General features: G+C 37.2%; 1 protein-coding gene across 6 annotated transcripts in view; it reads right to left on the bottom strand.

Annotated features, from left to right (window-relative positions):
• The window catches only part of AK9 (adenylate kinase 9), a 184,126-nt gene that overhangs the window by 22,379 nt on the left and 141,753 nt on the right, over positions 1 to 19,994 (bottom strand). For all 6 annotated transcript variants that reach the window (XM_050786818.1, XM_050786816.1, XM_050786819.1 and 3 more), the window contains 4 exons: positions 18,341 to 18,560; positions 14,095 to 14,157; positions 1,562 to 1,774; positions 989 to 1,207 (listed from right to left, as the gene is read on the bottom strand). In XM_050786818.1, the coding sequence (XP_050642775.1) occupies positions 989 to 1,207; positions 1,562 to 1,774; positions 14,095 to 14,157; positions 18,341 to 18,560 (715 nt within the window). The remainder of the gene's footprint in view (positions 1 to 988; positions 1,208 to 1,561; positions 1,775 to 14,094; positions 14,158 to 18,340; positions 18,561 to 19,994) is intronic.

Genomic DNA, 19,994 nt, shown 5'->3' with positions numbered 1-19,994 from the left:
GCACCCAAAGTGACGGTATTTGAAGACAGGGCCTTTAATAAAGGAGGTAATTAAGGTTAAATGAGGTCAGAAGGATGGAACCTGAATCTGGTGGGACTGGTGTCCTTACACCGGGGTAGGCACACAGAAAAGACCACGTGAGGACACAGTTAGAAGGCGGCCAACTGCAAGTTAAGGAGAGAGGTCTTGCCTTGTCAGAAAAACCAACCCTGCTGGTCCTTGATCTTGAACTTTTAGCCTTTAGAACTGTGAGAAAATAATTTCTGTTGTTTAAGCTACCAAGTGGCATTTTGTTATGGCAGCCAGAGATGACTAATACAATTGGGTTCTTGGGTTATCTTTTGGAGTATTCTAGTAGGGCAAATCCCACTGGGTTCTCTTCTGTATTTTTGTACAGTTCAAATCCCACTCACATACACATTAAGAGCTATCATGAAAGGGAAAAATACACCTAAAAGGCAGCCTAAGGTGTGGGTAGGAATGAAGTTGGAGGAGTGGTTCCACATCTTTGCATTGGTGATGACGAAGACTGGGCAATTGATCAATACTACATTTGAATATCTTTTTATAGCATCAGATGGGCAAGCGTCAGCCATCCCTGGACTTGACAGAGTAGGTGTGAAACAGTATGGTGATATTGCTCCTCCCTGAGAGCTACCTCAAGACAGTTGCTACAGATCAATGGTAGTGTCAACATTGTAATTCTTGGGCTAGAGTGAAGTTCATGGATGGGAGTAAAGGCTAGAGATAAGGAGAAACTCAGGGGGAGGTAGGGGTGTCTGCTCTATGTTATACAGTTGGTGATAAAAGAAAAGTTGAAAGTTTAATGATTCCATTTTAAATTCCAAAGTATTTTTATAGCTAGATGAGACTACTATACAATACTTACAATTTTTGAAATTATCCAGTCTTTTTCCTTTTAAGAAAGACATACCTTTGAAAAAAATAAAGAAGGAACATGGCTTTCAGGTGCATTTGCTGAAATTACCTTTACGGGGTCCCAATAGCCGAATGAGCTTATATACTTGTAGGTAAAGCTGAGCATTTTCTGGGCAAGGGCTGCTGATATTGGATGACATTTCTCAAAAATGCTTGCACGATTTTCCACCAGTGGTTTCAGTTTCATATTCAATGTATATTGTACAATGTGATTTTTCCGAGCTCCATTAATGGAAATTATTGGTATCAAATACCTCTCAAGTTCATCCTGATAAGAAAAGTCATAAAAACAAATATATTTAGTGAGAAAAAGGCTGGTAGTATTTAGTCACAGCATGTACACACTGCTGGTGACTGACTACTTCAGTCCAGAACACAAATAATTTCCAGCTTCCAAGTGGCTGCATGTTGGTGATTAAACTTACTCTGACCCTCTGTGGCTTCCACATTGCTCTTAAATTATGGACTTATTGCATAATTGTTAAATGATACTGATAAAAGGAAATACAGCCCTAAAATATGCATTTTTGAAATGTTTAAAAAATGGCATGAACTAAATTGCTTTAGTCTGATTCTCAAATGTTACTTTTTGAATTATAAAAAGTGAAGGAAAAGTAATAACCTGTATTATTTGTAAATTATGCGTATCTGATTCAAATTTTTCTCCTAGTTCACCTCTCAGGCGCTCAATTGCATCAGTTTCCTGTTCTTCATCTTCCTCACCACTCATCTCTTCCTCATCTTTTGGAAACTCATCTTCAAGGATGTTTTCAATATCATCATTGTCTTCTTCCAGTTCTTCCTCACTAATCTCTTCATCATCTCTAACAACATTCTAAGGAAGAAAACATTCCCTTTTACTATACATGTAAAATATGTAACAAAAGACACTATTAACAAATCATCTGGAATATTTTGTAATGGCTTGATATTGGTTGGTATTGTATGTTGACATTCATCGAGTAACACAATAAAGTTTTAAACATCTGACACTTTTGGGGGTGTTATAGAACCCTTTTTTGTCATGTTGCCAGAATTATTTTTCTGGTTCCTTCTCATTTAGGTAGACTATTTCTTCTAATTATTTTTGAATTTATTTTGGATTTGACTGGTTTTTTAAAATTTCTTTTTTCCTCCTTGAGGATGTGACTTTATGTTTATAGTTGCTGGTAACTTCTGGGTTCCTTCAGGGCTGAAGCCTCTGTGCGTGAGTTCCTCGGTTACCACCGAGGTTACCATCTTTAGATGATGGCTTTCTCAGTTGCTGGTTGTAGTAGCAGTGTGCTCAATGTGGAGCGGGTTCACTGTCTCAGTTTTCTCTCTGGCTCCTAGTGTAGGCTGTAGCCCGCTGCTTCTTTCAAAGGGTCTGTGGTTTCTTTCAGTTTTCCTGTTCAGTCCCTATGTTGCTTCTTGGAAAAACGTTCATAGTGTGAACCTCTACACATTATTTTGTCTTTCCAAGTGGGGAGGCATGCTAACACTGCCTCCAACCTGCCATCTTGGAAAAATTGTTTAAAAATTTCTTTGGTACTCAGAATTTTAATACTTTCAAGACTCTGGCCGCAAAGTTGTCCCATAAATAAATATAGAGACAAAATATTAAATGTTATTTATGTTTATGATTGTCAGAATGTTACATGTTTTTGATGATCTTCAGGAACAATATTTAATGCAGTTCAAAGAGTATAAAACACTAGCTGTCTTAACTGGGACAAGATGTTTCCTCATCTGTAAAATAAGAATAATAAAAGTACCTCACAGGGTTGCTGGAAGCATTAAATTAGTTAATACATGCAAAGCCATTAGAAAAGTGTCTGGCACATGGTAAGTATGTGAACGTTAGCTATTATTATGCTCTTATAGCTATTACTGTCACTTTGTGTAAAGCAGGGTACAAATAGAACAGCAAATACCTTTTCAGAGGCCACAGCCTATCTGAGAAAATGAGAATAATACATTAGTGATTATTAAAGACCATGACAGGATATTGGTACTAAGTTGTATTGTGTAGGTTTTAAGTGCTATAGTTCACTTTGCACAAAACTGAACCCTATAATAATCATCCTCCTGCACTGCCTCCACACTGTTCTCCCTGTAGTGTTCCTTGTTTCAATTGGAGAACTACCCTCCAGCCTGAAACCTGGGAATTATCTAGACTCCCAGGATGAGAGTCCTGGATGGGAAGGGATGGGGGGTTACAAAGGACTGTAATTCTAAATAATGCTCAACACTCCCTCCCTTGCGGCCCCTCTCCACTGTTTGCCTTCAAATTGTCTCTTGCCTGCAATTTTCTGGCTATTTCCTAATCCTTCTAAATGACCAGGCCTCTGGTCCTGTGAAAGGTGCCTGGAGATGGGATTTGGACTTGTGAGTGCAGGGAGGAAGATGAGAGCATAAGGACCCATTCCTGCCCAAGCTCCCCTTTCTCCAAAAGGAGTTTGGCTATGGAGCAGGGTTTTTCAGTTCTGGTTCCTTTTAAGGAAGTTTGAGATCATTTAGTCTCCTTACGACTTGTTCCTTTTTATTATATCTTGTCAATTTTCTATCCTGATATTTAATTTTCTAAGGATCATTGCAAGTATAGTGGGATAGGTCTACACTACAAGCTGGGACATCTTAGTTCCAGATGAACTTATGCTCACCTCTCTGGCTCCACTGAACAGCTCCTACAACTTTTTATTAAAAATTGAAATTGTACAATTTTAAAAAGAAATTCATTTTTATTATAAAGAAATTAAATTATATAGTATTGTATAAGATAAAAAGTAGAAGTCTTTCATCACACTCCTATCTCTATTTCTACCCTCCTACCTGGAATTAATTTTGGTTAACAATTTGGTTAGGATCCTTACAAATGTTTTACTATATATATATATTTAATTACCTTGTATTTTAAACATAAGGGGGATTATTTTATTTTCTACAACTTTAAAAAAATTAGCAATATATTTAAATTTCTTTTCATATCAGAATATACATCTCAATTTTTTTCAATTAATTAAAAGATAATTTCAACTTTTACTTTAGATTCAGGGGTATGTGTGCAGGTTTGTTACAAGGGTATATTGCATGATGCTGAAGTTTGGGGTATGATTGATCATGTCACCCAGATAGTCAGCATAGTACTCAATAGTTATTTTTTCAACCCTGTCCCCAACCCTCCTCCTTCTAGTAGTTCTGAGTGTCTATTAATGCCATCTTTATGTCCATGAGTACCCAGTGTTTAGCTCCTACTTATAAATAAGAATACAGGGCATTTGGTTTTCTGTTCCTGTGTTAATTTGCTCAGGATAATGGCTTCCAGCTGCATCCACATTGCTGCAAGGGATATGAGTTTGTTCTTTTTCATGGCCATGTAGTATTCTACAGTATTATACATATGTAGCACACTTCCTTTATCCAGTCCATCATTGATGAGCCCCTATGTTAATTCCATGTCTCTGCTATTGTGAATAGGACTATGATGAACATATGAGTGCATGTGTATTTTTGGTAGAACAATTTATATTCTTTTGTATATATACCCAGTAATGGGATTGTTGGGTCGAATGGTATTTCTGTTTTGAGTTCTCTGAGAAATCTTCAAACTGCTTTCCACAGTGGCTCAGCTAATTTACATTCCCCTCAAGAGTGTATAAGCATTCCCTTTTCTTTGCATCCTCACCAGTATCTGTTGTTTTTTGACTTTTTAATAATAGCCATTCTAGCTCAGGCATGGTGGTTCATACCTGTGATTCCAGCACTTTGGGAGGCTGAGACTGGCAGATTGCTTGAGACCAGGAGTTTGAGACCAGCCTGGGCAAAATGGTTAAACCTTGTCTCTCCAAAATAAAAAAATAGCTAAGTGTGCTTCTATCGGCAGTCCCAGCTACTTGGAGACTGAGACAGGAGGACTGCTTGAGCCCTGGAAGTTGAGGCTGCAGTGAGTTGTGATGGTACCACTGTACTCCAGCCTGTCTCAAAAAAAAAAAAAAAAAAAAGCCATTCTGACTGGTGTAAGATGGTATCTCACTGTGGTTTTGATTTGCATTTCTCTGCTGATTAGTGACGCTGAGCATTTGTTCAGATGTTGTTGGCTGCGTGTATGTCTTCTTTTGAAAAGTGTCTGTTCACATCTTTTGCCTACTTTTTAATGGGGTTATTTGCTTTTTGCTTGTTCAATTGTTTAAGTTCCTTATAGATTTGAAATATTAACCTTTGTCAGATGCATAGTTTGTGAATATTTTCTCCTATTCTTTAGGTTGCCTGTTTATTCTGTTGATAGTTTCTTTTGCTGTGCAGAAGCTCCATAGACTTAGGTCTTTAGTGGGAGCTAAGCTCCCATTTGTCAATTTTTTTTGGTACAATTAGTTTTGAGGACCAAGTCATAATTATTTCCCAAAGCCAATGTCCGGAATGGTGTTTCCCAGGTTTTCTAGGAATCATATAGTCTGAAGTCTCACATTTAAATCTTTAATTTATCTTGAGTTAATTTTTTTATATGGTGAAAGGTAGGCATCCAGTTTCATTCTTCTGCATATGAATAGCCAGCTAACCTGGCACCATTTATTGAATAGGGAATCCTTTATTACTTTTTGTTGTTGTTGGCCTTGTTGATCAGATGGTTGTAGGTGTATAGCTTTGTTTGTGAGTTTTCTATTCTGTTCCATTGGTCTATGTGTCTGTTTTTGTACTGGTATCATGCTGTTTTGATTACCGTAATCTAAGAGTATAAAGGTAGTGTGATGCCTCTGGCTTCTTTTTTCTTGGGATTGTTTTGGCTGTTTGGGGCTCCTTTTTTGGTTCCATATGAATTTTAGAATAGTTTAAAAAATCTGTGAAGGATGATATTGGTAGTTTGATAGGAATAGCATTGAATCTGTAGGTTGGATAGTATGACCATTTTAATGATATTGATTCTTCCAGTCCATGAGTATGAAACGTTTTTTCATTTGTTTTGTGTCATCTCTGATTTCTTTCAGCAGTGTTTTGTAGTTCTCCTTCGAGAGATTTTTCACTTCCTTGGTTAGCTGTACTCTTAGGTATTGTATTCTTTGGTGGCTATTGTAAATGGGATTGCATTTTTGATTTGGCTCTAAGCTTAAATGTTACTGGTATAAAGGCAACTAATTTTGTGCATTGATTTTTGTGTCCTGAAAATTTACCGAAGTTGTTTATTAGTTTCAGTGACCTTTTGGCAGAGTCTTTAGGGTTTTACAGGTATAGAACTACATTGTCAGCAAAGAGATAGTTTAACTTCTTTTCCTATTTGGATGCGTTTCTTTCTCTTCACTGATTGTTCTTGGCATCGTAATATTTTTAACAGTCACATAGTATTTCGTAGTATCACAGTTCATTCAATCACTCTTCTATTTAAAAAACGTGTGTTTTTTTCTATAGAAAGCAGTTTAGAAAGTAACAAAACAAACAGTAAATGGTAATCACTTTTGACCCTCGTGATATTTGGTTCCTCTTTCCTGCCAGTGATTATGAGGAATTTAGCTAACTTACATCACTCCTCTTTCTGCCTGTTGCCCAGTTTTAGTCATATTTTCGCTGTTTATTTTGTAATCGAGTGCTTATAACTTTGAATACTATCTCTGAATCTCTATTTATTGAGCTGTTCTCTTCAGATGTCTGTTTTGATTCCCCGTCAAGAGGATGTCCTTACTCTTCCTTCCAAGTCTCCCTTTCTTCAGTTTCTAAGTATTTCGTCTCCAATATTATTACATTTATGTCCCTGTCCTATAATTGGAGTTCAGTATTTGGTGTTTCATGTAAAATTGATTCTAAAAATTAAAAGCAAGCAAACAGCATTTGATTGATTCTGAATATGGAAATCCAATAAACAGCACCTGCTATGTTAAATTATGTAACTCTTATTCACTACAGCTAGAGTTAGTAATACAGGGAATGCAATTCTATATAAAGAAACATGCACTACCCTAAGTAGAATGTTTCTAGTATCAAGACCAAACATCATTTTTTCTTCTCATTCAAAATCACGCTACAATTACATTTGCCCCATATTTGAATAATACTCTTATTGTCTCTCCCCACCTCCATATTTCTAGGCGTTTTTTGTTTGTTTGTTTTATTGTTGTTTGTTTTGTGAGCAGAAGCAGTGTTATTCATCATATAAATTGGCTACTCTTTTCAGGAAGAATATAAAAGAGGCTAATTTTCACAGACCTTAAGTATCTGAAAATTTTTCCATTTCATTTTCTCACATTATAAACAGTTTGGCTAGGTACAGAGTTCTAGGCTGAAAATCATTTTCACTTAGAATTTTGCAAGCATTGTCTTTGTCTTCTACTATCCAGTATTGTTACTGAGAAGTCTGATACAAATCTTACCTCCATTCCTTTGTAGATATCCTTTAAAAATTTTAGAAACAAATGGGAGCTTCTCTTTATACCCGCCAATCTCGAATTTCATAAGGATATGTCTAATGCACATCTCTTTTTATTTATTCTGCTTGGCATTCGATGGGCCCTTTCAACTTGAAGACCTCCTGCTCTCTTCAATACTGGGAACTTTTCTTTTAACATTTCTTAGATTATTTCCTTCTTTATTTTCTGTTTCCACTGTTTTGAAATGCATATTGGATGTTGACCTTCCTGGATTGACCTCATAGATGTTCAATTTTTTCTTTCATATTTCCCATCTCTTGCATTTTTTTAATATTTGAGAAACTTCTTGGACTTTTCCTTTTTTTCAGTTTAACTTTTAACTTGTTTTAGTTTTCATTAACTCTTTTTTGTTCTCTGACTTTTTATAGCATCTTCTTCCTGTTTTATGGATACAAGTTTCTTCTTGAATTTTCTGAGAGAAAGTGAAATTTTTTTAATATTTAATGATGTTTCCTGAGTTGTCCACTTGTTTTATGATCAATTGTTCTGTTTGTTTATGTTGGGTTTTCCTTTTGTTGGTGATTTTCCTCAAGTATATGGTAACCCTTGGTTGGCTATTCATTTTTATAAATGAAGGATTAAACTGATTAGTTCAGAGCAACTGCATGCTGTCTGTATATGAGCAGGTAATGTTGTATCACACTTCTATTTAAGATGTGAAGATGAGAAGATGCAGGAAGCCTGGACATTGCCCCAAAACTGAAGGGTATCAACCAACATTCTGGGGACCTAGAATCTTCTAGACAGATTATTTCATCCCTTTAGAAATTATTTACCTTTTTTCTGTATAGGGCAAATGTCGCTGTTAAGTGAAGGGCTGGTAGAGGTGACTTTAAGGAATTTTTCTGCAATTTACCCTCTTACACTTTCTAGATATTCAAATTATATACAAATAATGAGTTTTATTCTTACTTTTTAATATGTATGCTATTTCTTTTTCTTACTTTGCTTTGGCTCACACCTATAGTACAATGTTGATTTTAAAAAATCCTAAAAATATCCTAAAAATCTTCACAAAAGACCATTTAAGAGACTCTCAGGCTAATTCTTCCCAGGGGAAAAAAGGTTTTCATTTTTCTGCAAATAGTCATTTAATCTTGCAGAGAGTGTTGTTTTCCCTGACATCATGCATCTCTTAGTCTTCAAGTTGGAAGATATATATTCTAAACTTCATGGTCTTGAAGATCTGCCTCAAATATGAAGAAATAAGTTTATTTAACCTCTAGCAGATAATAATAAACTGTAAACAACACTCCTCTCTCTCTACTATATTTGAGGTCTCTGGAGCAAGAAAAGCAGATTTTGAAGAGCAGTCAAAATTTGGAGGAAGCAAATGGCATAGGGTGAGTTTTCTGATTTTGTGCATTGGGGCAGTTTCAGAGTTGTGGTGGTTCAGTGTGACTAAAACTTTGGTAGAAAGCCAACTGACTTTCTGGATGGAGCAACCAGAGAAAGGAGCCACAACCAGGGCCACTGGAGAGTGAGGGTAAATGCCAGAGATGAGAGAGCCAGAGAAGAGAATACCAAACTCAATTTGTCCAAGACTCTGGCTAGCCTGTGAACCATGTACATATGGGCAGTTCAAGAACAGTATACACAGAGCTGCCATTCATTGCTGGAATGACAGAATTTTAAAGTTGATCTTACCAAGTTAATTGGCTGCTAAAACAAAACCTCATTTCTCTTTGGAGGTATATAACAAAATCCAGAATCCCCACAATATAACATTTACAATTCTAGAATAGAATCCAAAGTTACTCAAAATACGAAGAATCACGAAAATTTGACCCATCCTCTTGAAGAAAGATAATAATCAAATACCCAGCCCAGGTGTTAGAATCACCAAACAAGAACTTTTAAAGCAGTTATTATTACAATGATCAAAGAGGAAAAGGAAAATACACTTATAATAAATGAACAGAGAGGAAATCTTAGGAGAGAAATAGAAAATATAGAAACTAACCAAATGGAAATTTTAGAACTAAAAATACAATATTTGAAATTTAAAAAATTGTTGGTTGGGCTTAAATTATTTACCTTAAAGAAGAGAGAGAAAAAAGATGGAAAAAAATCAACAGAGTTCCCAGGACATGTGGAACAACAGCAAAGGTCTAACCTATGTGTAACTGGGGTATTATAAGAAGAAGACAAAGAGTAAATGAGGCAGAAAAAATGTCTAAAGAAATAATGTCTAAAGTTTCCCCACATTTAGTAAAATACATAAATGTACAGATTAAAGAAGCTTAGTGGGCCCCAAACTAAATATGAAGAAAATGATATGTAGGCAAATCATAACCAAATTGTTAAAAAGCAAAGATACAGAGAAAAGAAAAACACAGTAGGTGAACAATAATTCAGATGTCCAGCATTCTCATCCTTCTGATTTCCATCACACCAGAGGAATGAATGAAGAACATCAGAAATAGTAAATATGTGGATAAATGTAAAACAAGGCTTTCTTTCCTATTAATTTTTTTAAAATACATGTGACTAATATAAACATTAGAACTATTTCCTATGAGGGTTGTAATGTATTCAGTTGTAAAACACATCACAACTAGAGCATAAAGGATGTTAGTGCGTTGGAGATGAGTGAGGCAAATGGAGCTAGACAGTTCTAACGTTTATACAATATTACATTGAGTAATATTGACCCTAAGTAGAATGTGAAAAGCCAAGGATGTATTTGTAATTCTAGCATAACTACTGAAAAATGAAGCATAGAGGTATACTTAAAAAGGTAATAGATTTTCTTTTAGGGTTTTTATAGTTTTAGGTCTTACATTTAAGTCTTTAATCCATTTTGATTTTTGTATATGGTAAAAGGAACAGGTCCAGGTTCATTCTTCTGCATATGGATAGCCAGTTATCCCAGCACCATTTATTTACTAGGGAGTCATTTCCCCATTGCTTGTTATTGTCGACCTTGTCAAAGATCAGATGATTGTAGGTGTGCAGCTTTATTTCTGGGTTCCACTGCTCTATGTGTCTGTTTTTGTACCAGTGCTATGCTGTTTTGGTTCTGGACAAATATTTTATGACAAAGTCTCCAAAAGCAATTGCAACAAAAACAAAAATTGACAAATGGGACCTAATTAAACTAAAGAGCTTCTTCACAGAAGAGAAACTATCAACAGAAGAAACAGACAACCTACAGAATGGGAGAAAATATTTGCAAACTATGCATATAACACAAGTCTAATATCCAGAATCTACAAGGAACTTAAATCAACAAGCCCAAAACAACAACCCCATTAAAAAATGGGCACAAGATATAAACAGACACTTAAAAGAAGACATAGACACAGACAACAAGCAAGTGAAAAAATGCTCAATATCACTACTCATTAGAGAAATGCAAATCAAAAACACAGTGATGTGTTATCTCGTGTCAGTCAGAATGACTATTATTGAAAAGTCAGAAAATAACAGATGTTAGTGAGGTTATGAAGAAAAGGAAATGTTGGTGGGAATGTAAATTAGTTCAGCCACTGTGAAAAGCAGTTTGGAGATTTATCAAAGAACTTAGAACTACCATTTAACTCAGCAATCCCATTAATGGGTATACACCCAAAGGAATAGAAATCGTTCTACCAAAAAGTCACATGCACACATGCAGTGCACTATTCACAATAGCAAAGACATGCAATCAACCTAGGTGCCCATTAGTGGTGGTGGACTGGATAAAGAAAATGTGGCACATATATACCATGGAATACCATGCAGCCATAAAAAAGAATGAATTCATATCTTTTGTAGCAACATGGATGGAGCTGGAGTCCATTATCCCAAGCAAATTAACACAGGAACAGAAAACCAAATACTGCATGTTCTCATAAGTGGGAGCTAAACTTCAAGTGCACATGGACACAAAGAGGGGAACAACAGACACTGGGGCCTACTTGAGGGTAGAGGGTAGGAGGAGAGCGAGGGTCAAAACACTACCTATTAGGGTACTATGCTCACTATCTGAGTGACAAAATTATTTGTACACCAAACCCCGGCAACATGCAATTTACCCATGTAACAAACCTGCACATATACCCTCTGAACTAAAATACAAATTGAAAAAGAAAAAATAAAAATTTTACACACTTTTCAAAAGAAAAAAGGGCAATAGATAATTAAAATGAATTTCTAAATATATTCAAATAATCCAAAGAAGGATGGAAAAGGGGAACAGAGAAACAGAAAACAGAGGGGACAAGCAGAAAGCAAATAAATTCATAGTCTCAGAGAGACAGGACTAGATTTGGGGTAAGCTGTGTTACTACTGTCTATTGGTAGAGGAAGACAGGGGAAGCTACATCTGGATACAAGCTTGTGCCAGGAGAGCAATGGATTTTTTCATAATTAGAGAGAGGATGGAAGAGGAAAGCATGAAGAAATGGAAGAAATAAAAGACCTGTCAGAGTTCTCAGGGCTTCCTGACACAGATGTTCATTATCTAGATCCCTAGATTCCTTTATTATGCTGTGGTGTGACTGATGTTGCCTGTGGAGCTGCTATTGTGAACTACTTGGTTTTCAGCGCTTTTAATCTGTCTCCAACCCGTATACCCATGTACACTTTTGGTTGCTGTTTCATCCTGAAGAGGCCTCTGTGTTTCAACCTTTGGGTCTAAACACTCTGTCTTCTTCCTAGAGGATCTTGGAGATGGTTTTGGCATGGTACTTGGTCCCGACCTTTGTTTCAGCCTGTGTGGACCCTGACTTGGACCTTCGCTCAGTACCTGTGATCGATGTGTCTCTATTACTCTTCACCGAGGTATAGTCTGACACTGTGCTCACTTGCTCCCTGGGCTCCCTGCCCTGGCCCTCCCTTGCTTTCACCTCCCAGTGGCTACCCAACACCTAATAGAGACCCAGAGACAGAGCCGGTGGACAGGAAGAGAGGAAAGATTACAAGCAAGGCCAGGGGCTGCCTTACAGTCACATTCTGAGATGACAGGTCCACAAGATGGCGACGTTTCCCTATGATATTAATGCAAGTAGTGCCTGGGATATTGAAGTGATTTCTAACGTTGGAAATGTCCCATTCAGTGCTAAAAAGAAAGTAAAGGCAATGATTTTGTTTAGGGCAAGAAGACAAACCTGGGAAGGGCTTTCTCTGCCTGAAATTCCCCAGTTAGTGTGAAAAAGGCAAGTCACGGAACTGCATATTCTGCATAGGAAAGGCAAATGTGAGAAACCCCCTGGATCTGTTCATGAAAGTGAGCTCCAGGATAGATGTGGAGTCGGGATGGATGCCACTCAAGGTGGCACACTGACCAATAGTAACAAGCACACTAACTCATCCCTGAGATGCTACATTTTGTCTGCTTTATTGTCTGAGTTAGTAGCAGGACATATAAAATTTCCATCAAAGGAGTTGAAAAAAAAAAACCCCACATACAGTTTTAATTTTTAATTCATCAAAAATCTCAGGAGTTGTGTTGCGAGTTTGTTTGTATCAGTTTTGTGGGATACACAGCCAATTTTACGAACACGAAGTCTCAGGAGAACTGACTTACAAAATCCTGTTTAACGTCTACATAGAATATTGAATTTCCGAATGAAAAATCAGAAGAAATCACACCATTCTAATGTTAACAAATGAAAAAATTATAAAGAACATTTAAAGTTTATCCTGAAAACTAATTCTTAAGAAAAGAAGATTTAACTAAAGAGTAGCAAAGGGAAATTAAATTATTATTAATTAGGGAAACTAAGTGTATTAATTTTTCCCATTTTACAATAAAAAGCCCTAGGTTTACAGAGGCTAAGTGACTTACTCAATGTTATACAACCTCAGAGAAATAACTGAAGTTGAATGTCACATGTGTCAGCACTCCACCAGGCACTGGAGAGCAGCGGACAAAGTCAACGAGAACTGGAGAATGGATACCGCGTAGGTGTGTTTAACTGCAAAGCCTGGACTCCTTCATGCTGAAACATTTGAAATGATTCAGAAGGGGACCACTAGGGACTCCCAAGGGCTTAAAGTAGTTAACTGTACTTAATTCCGGGTTAGGACATCTTTTTGATCTTAAACATTAGCATGACACCTTGAACAGAGTAAACTTTTAGAACATGTTTGATGAGGGAAATGAGCATGAGAATGAGGCTAGGATTTTTGTAAGCTTTGCTCAAGGCTGATTTGCCAGTATTTGAAAGTGTCAGACACAAAGCTCAATTAATGTTTGCTGATGGACTGAATGAATAAATGAATGAAAATTGAGGCAAATAATTAAGAGGAGGGTTCTTATTCTTAGATGGTGCCATAATTTTCTTTGTCCAGTGGTTTTTTATCTACTTTTGGTTGTAAATATTTTGTTTTGACAAAGCAACAATTACTTTGGCCCCTCCTCTGCAATGCTTTGTGCCCACAGTTGCAGTTGCACTGTATAATATCAGCAGTCTTCTGTATGGAAGTCCAGCATATTCACACCAGGATGACATGTGGTTGCACTTGTAGCAAGTTGTATTTTCTGATATTCCTCTTTTTCTCTTCTTGTTTGGCTGGACATTTTTATACAGATGGAAATCAGGTTACAAGAGGGTCAGCCTCGAAAAGGTGTTACAAGGGTGTCTTAAGCCAGAAGGCAAAGATTGGGTGTGATGGCTCATGCCTATAATCCTAGCACTTTGAGAGGCTGAGATGGGGGGATCCCTTGAGCCCAGGAGTTCCAGGTTGCAGTGAGCTATGATTGTGCCACTGCACCCTGCCCTGGACAACAGAGTGAGACCCTGTTTTGAAAAAAAAAAAAAAAAAAAAAACTTACCTCCCTCCTTTTTTTATCTCTCTCCAATATAAGTTCAGCCCTTCTTTTAGCAATCATATCAACCTGTTAAAGAAAGAGACATTAAAAAATTGTAATGGAGAATGATAAAAGTGGCTTTCTCTGTATTAATATATTTTTATATAAAGTAGGAATAACATTTGGGCAGAAGCACAGTGCACTTTGCAGGAAAGGATGTGACGGCGGTAATCATGTTGCTTGGCTTGTATGCTTGTACCTCTGAACCTCTTGATCAGCTATTTTCTGCCAGAGGGATAAATAGCACTTGGGGTCACTTACTCTTTCCACAAAGTTTAGAACTCCTTTTCAAAATTTATTGCTCAGTTGTTTGTTTGGTTTTGGTCGCAGGAAATAGGGAAATACTTGGAGGCAATTCATTGAAAATGGTAAGCTTTTAACACATTATTGAATAGCCTAACATAGCGATCCCCAACCATTTTGGCATGAGGGACTGGTTTCACAGAAGACAATTTTCCATGTACCGAAGATGGGGATTGTTTTGGGATGATTCAAGCTCATTACATTTATTGTGTACTTTATTTCTATTATTATTACATTGTAATATCGAAAGAAATAATTTTACAACTCACCATAATGTAGAATCAGTGGGAGCCCTGAATTTGTTTTCCTGCAACTACATGGTCCCATCTGGAGGTGATGGGAGATAGTGACAGATCATCAGGCATTAGATTCTCATGAGTGTGCAATCTAGATCCCTTGCATGCACAATTAACAATACTGTTTGTGCTCCTATGAGAATCTAATGTGCTGCTGATCTGACCAGAGGCAGAGCTTAGGCAGTAATGTGAGTGATGGGGAACGGCTGTAAATACAGATGAAGCTTCATTCACTTGCCCAGTCACTGCTCACCTCCTGCTCTATGGCCTGGTTCCTCACAGGCCACAGACTGGTATCCATCCATGGCCCAGGGTTTGGGAACCCCTGGCCTAACAAACCTAAAAACACGTATGTCCACATGGGGAAAGTGCATGTGGTTGGGAGACAGTCACAGACTTGATATATAGACAGTCCTCCAACCTTCCCAGAATCCTCTAAATCTAACACAGTGGATCCTCTTTGATAGGTCTCCAAGGTTTTCATGAAAACTAATCTGCTTTCTTCAGGTTTCGGGGCTTATTGGCTCAGGCCTCAGCAAACTGGTCTCCCTTTAAATACCAGGAGGATAGTGGTGCCTGAGGACATGCCCTGGGGCTCTGGTCCAGACAAGCAGAGCCTGGGTGCTTTCATCTGGTTGCTATTGAGCACACATTCCTGAGAACTTATGCCTTGTAGGCATGCAAGAATTATTTGTAGATAGAATTATAAAGCTGAACTGAATATAATGTATTTGGTTTATGAGCCCCAGAAAGATTTTATGGCTCTTAACATGGCGAGAATTTATAAAAACTTTCATTATTTCCTTTTATAAAAACATATTTTTACCATAGGTTCTTTAAATGTGGAGTTGTGAAAACATAGTCTCTTTTGTGTTTTTGTAAAACTTAAAGACCACTGTATATACCAAAAAATTGCAAACTATACCAATAGCACTCATACACATTCTGAGTCTACTTTTCTTCTGCTCCTTTCACTCAAATAGTCAGTGAGGTTTAACTAATTATTGTACATCTGCCAGATGGCAGCACTGTCCTGAGCACCATAATATATATTCTTTCATTTTCTGCTCAAAACATATCTGCAAGGCATTACCCCACTCTAGAGGTGAGTTAACAGAAATTCAGAGTTTAACTCATGTAATGTCACACAATTAGTGTGAGGATGCTTTTAGAAACTACCAGATATGGTCTTGATCTCTTGACCTGGCCAATATGGTGAAACCCCGTCTCTACTAAAAATACAAAAATTAGCTGGGCATGGTGGTGCACACCTGTAGTCTCAGCTACTCAGGAGGCTGAGGCAGGAGAATCGCTTGAACCCAGGTGGCAGAGGTTGCAGTGAGCTGAGATTGCACCACTGCACTCCTGCCTAGCGACAGAGTGAGACTCCGTCTCAAAAAAAAAGAAAAAAAAAAAAAAAAAAAAGAAAAAGAAAAGAAACTACCAGATATGGGATTGCCAAAGCATACAATGTGGTGGCTACTGCAGAGAAGGGTTTGTATTTGTTTCCATTGAGAAAAAACGTTAGAAAGAGAATTTGGGATAAGATTGAGAATTCAGACTTAATGGGGTGGCTTGATCAAAATGGAGTTTTAGGAAGATTCGTGTGGAGGTAGTCAGAAGGATGGTCTGGAAGGCATAGAGCTGAAGCCAGGGAGGACAATTAGGTCACTGTAGGAACTCTGGTGTCAGCAGAGAAAGCTCTGAACTGAGATAGAGTTAGTGGGTGAGGAAAGGAAGGGGCAAATGCCTGGGGTGATACACTAGCTCCTGAAACCTGCTGCTTTCCTGTTCTAGGTCCCTAAAATTCTTAAAGCATGTGATGTATAGGATGTGGCTTCATTGCCCTACAGCTGTTCTGGCCAGTACAATAGCCACTAGGTGTGTGTGGCTATTTATATTAAAATTAAATAAAATTAAACATTTGATTTCTCAGCCACACTAATCACATTTTAAGTGCTCAACAGCCACTGCGGCTAGTGGCTCCTGTATAGGACAGATCTAGGACATTTCTGTCATCACAGAGATTTCTGTGTTAGCACTGGCCTAGATATTCCAGGCCCCACAGTGAGACAACGTATGAATGTGCTTTGGTAGGCTCTCTTCTTTGGCTCTTTCTTTTCCATTCTCATACTTACAGAATCTCGTGCATGGCAGACAGTTTGGCCTGAATGTCATCAAGAACACCGTGGAGCCAGCTATCTTCCCACGTCTCCCTCCTTACTTCCATAGTTCTTAGATGGCTAAGAACTCTGCCTGCCTTGATATTTTGCAGATCAGTGATGGCCTGGGACATGCAACCTTGGTGTGGTGGGGAAGAAGAATGGATGGCAATGGCCTTGAAGGGATTTCCTCTGGCTAACCCCAAGATGAAAATAATTTGAAAACCGTGTCTGAGCAATGAAAGAGGAACTGCTTGGCTTTAACACTTTGGCAGTCTGTAATTTAATTGGTGTTGAATTGTGAGAATGTATTACATAATTTAAGTCTTAATTGAAATTAATAGATGAGTTCTCTGACACATTTTTCCATTCTCCCCTGCCAAATGTTCGTCTAGTTTATGCTTATTTATTGGCAAGAAGCTCCCTGCCTTCAGTCTTGGCTCTTTTTGAAATGTCTCGCTAAGAATGAAATATACTTTCCCTGTACCTTCCTCCTACCAATGGTAGTTCTTTCCCTTGAGGCCACGTGGAGTAACTCCAAGCTCCCTTTGGCACGAAAGCCCTTCAAACATTTAACACTGCTCTCATGTCTCATCTGGGCCATCCTAGGTCCAGACTCAAAAGTCCATTCTTTATACTTCAGCCCAGATCTACAGGTTTGCCTTTTCAGGGCATGTCGGAAATGGAATTGTACAGGATGCACTCCTGTTTTGCCTGGCTTCGGTCACTCAGCACAATGGTTTTGATTTTTATCCATGTTACAGGGTGTATCAATAGGTCATTCCTTCTTAATGCTGAGTAGTTTTTCAATTCTAAGGATATACCACCTTTTGTTTTTCTATTCATCAGTTGATGATTTGGGTTGTTTCTACTTTCTGGTTATTATGAATAATGGTTATGAACATTCACATATAACTTTTTATGTGGACATATATTTTCATTTCTGTTAGATAAGATTACCAGGAGTGGAATTGTTGGTTCCCTGTGACGCTTTTGAACATTTTATGGAATACTCCTCAGAATGTAGGTTTAGGAACAACATTCTAACGTAATGTGGATCTGGTTTTACTACAGGCTCGCATGGCTTTGATGGATGGTGTCATCGCTCTAGGGGCAGTGAAAAAGACCTCTGAAATTTTACTTCTTTGTGTTTCAAATCTCTGTTTGTTACCTCTTCCACTTTGCTCCCATGTCTGGGAGAGGGAAGCCTTGGCACTACCACTATCTTTTATTTGCCATAAAGAGAGAAGCATTAACACATTGATTACCACAAAAACCTGAAATAACTCTTTAACTTTTATTATGGTCTTAATATTTGATGAAAAATGTTTCATGCTTACTGTGGTATTAAAATTAGAAAACTGTATTTTTTTGTGAAGATCACTTTATAACAGATCACTAAACAGACGCTGAACAGATTTATTCAATGCATTTTTGCTAGACACATACCCTGATTTTTGTCTTCATGTCTTTGATCAGTTTCTTCCTTTCTAATTTCTTCTTTTGTTTTAGTTTCCACTTTTCAATTTGGGCAGGAAGGAGGCGATCAAAAATATCTTGATCATCAACTTGTATAAAAACAGTTGCATCTGGGAAAAATCCATGATCCCCCAAAAACTGGGCCTCCTCTGGATATCGTGGGAAACCATCTAATATAAAACCTGTGGAACTGGTGGAAATTTTCATAATTTACTTTATTTCATTAAAATATTGTAATGGACATGTTCATTAATTTGACTGTAATGATCATTATACAAGGTATATTAAATCATCATGTACACCTTGAATATATACAATCTTTATTTGTCAATTAAATATTTTAAAAGAAAAAAAAAAGTAAAAGAATGTATTGATAAATATCAACTTTCTGTATGTAATGAATAGTTTAAAAATTTACTCTACTATCTTTTATTTCTTTTAATATTTCTAGTTGTATATGTGACATTTCTTTTTCAAAATATATCAAATTGGATTAAAAGTACAATATTTCATACATATATTTATAATATAAAATTGTAGTCAATCAGTTTACAATTACTATTAACTGAAAGTTTACTAGAAGTTGTGAGAAGGCCATAGGAAAAGAGAAAATAAGTTCTCTGTTTGAGGGGGGTGCCCAGCCTAGTGAATGTGGTACTCTTTATTTAAAGAGTACACCTGGCCAGCCCACTTGTAGTGGGAGCCCTCACTGTTGGCAGTTTTTCTTCTAACAGTGCTTCCTTTCATGAGACAACCCATACCCACTTCCCTGGGTCTCCTTGTAACCGATGACAATTGTTAATGTATGTATCCTGGTTCCTATGGGCAAGATAATTATATTCAAATGGGATTGTCAAACTTGCCCAAGTGTGATGAGACTTTAAGAATTAGGAAAATATGCCATTGCACTCCAGCCTGGGCAACAAGAAGGCAGCCTTCTCAAAAAAAAAAAAAAAAAAAAAAAAAGAATTAGGAAAATAACTGGAATGTTAATACATTTTAATTAGTGAGCACTTATAAAACAATCAAGTTTGAAAACTTGGCTTTGTTTAGTTGAGAGAGTCAATACTGGTCCCCATTTGAGTGAGAATTTGTTTCTCCTGCTTATCTGAAATTTGGTTTGTTTTTAATATTTATATTTAAATATATATTTTTTTCTTAATACAAATAGGACTTTCACGAACATTTGACAGTTTCAGCCTTCAAAGTTGTTAGTTCAAAAATGTGAATTTTCCTTTCTTATTAAGGGGGCAAATTTCCATATATTGGCCATAATATATGTGGTTTTTTCTTTAGAGGTGCCTTCAGTCTGGTCTCTTCTGGCAGGGTCAATTTCATTCCTACTGTTCCTGCTGTCACTTCTCTGTCAATGACTTCCAAATCTTTACCTCTATACCCAACCTCTCTTCTGAGTTTTGGTTCCGAATTTTCAAAAAGCTGTGGAGTTTCTCCAACTGAATGCCCTTCTGGAATTATACACACATTGTACTATCAAAAATCATACTGTTAGCCTTCCAAACTGCTCTTCCTTCTGACCCACTCGTACTCAGGTACTACCTGTTAGAGACCTTTGGCCCTCTCCCCTGGCTCCCTCTTGCTTCTTATTTTTAATAGGTAAGTCCTG

The sequence above is a fragment of the Macaca thibetana genome, chromosome 4 (genome assembly GCF_024542745.1).
Source record: "Macaca thibetana thibetana isolate TM-01 chromosome 4, ASM2454274v1, whole genome shotgun sequence".
In the NCBI taxonomy this organism is placed as follows: domain Eukaryota; kingdom Metazoa; phylum Chordata; class Mammalia; order Primates; family Cercopithecidae; genus Macaca; species Macaca thibetana.
Note: the sequence above shows the minus strand (reverse complement) of the source record. Positions and strands in the feature narration are given on the sequence as shown.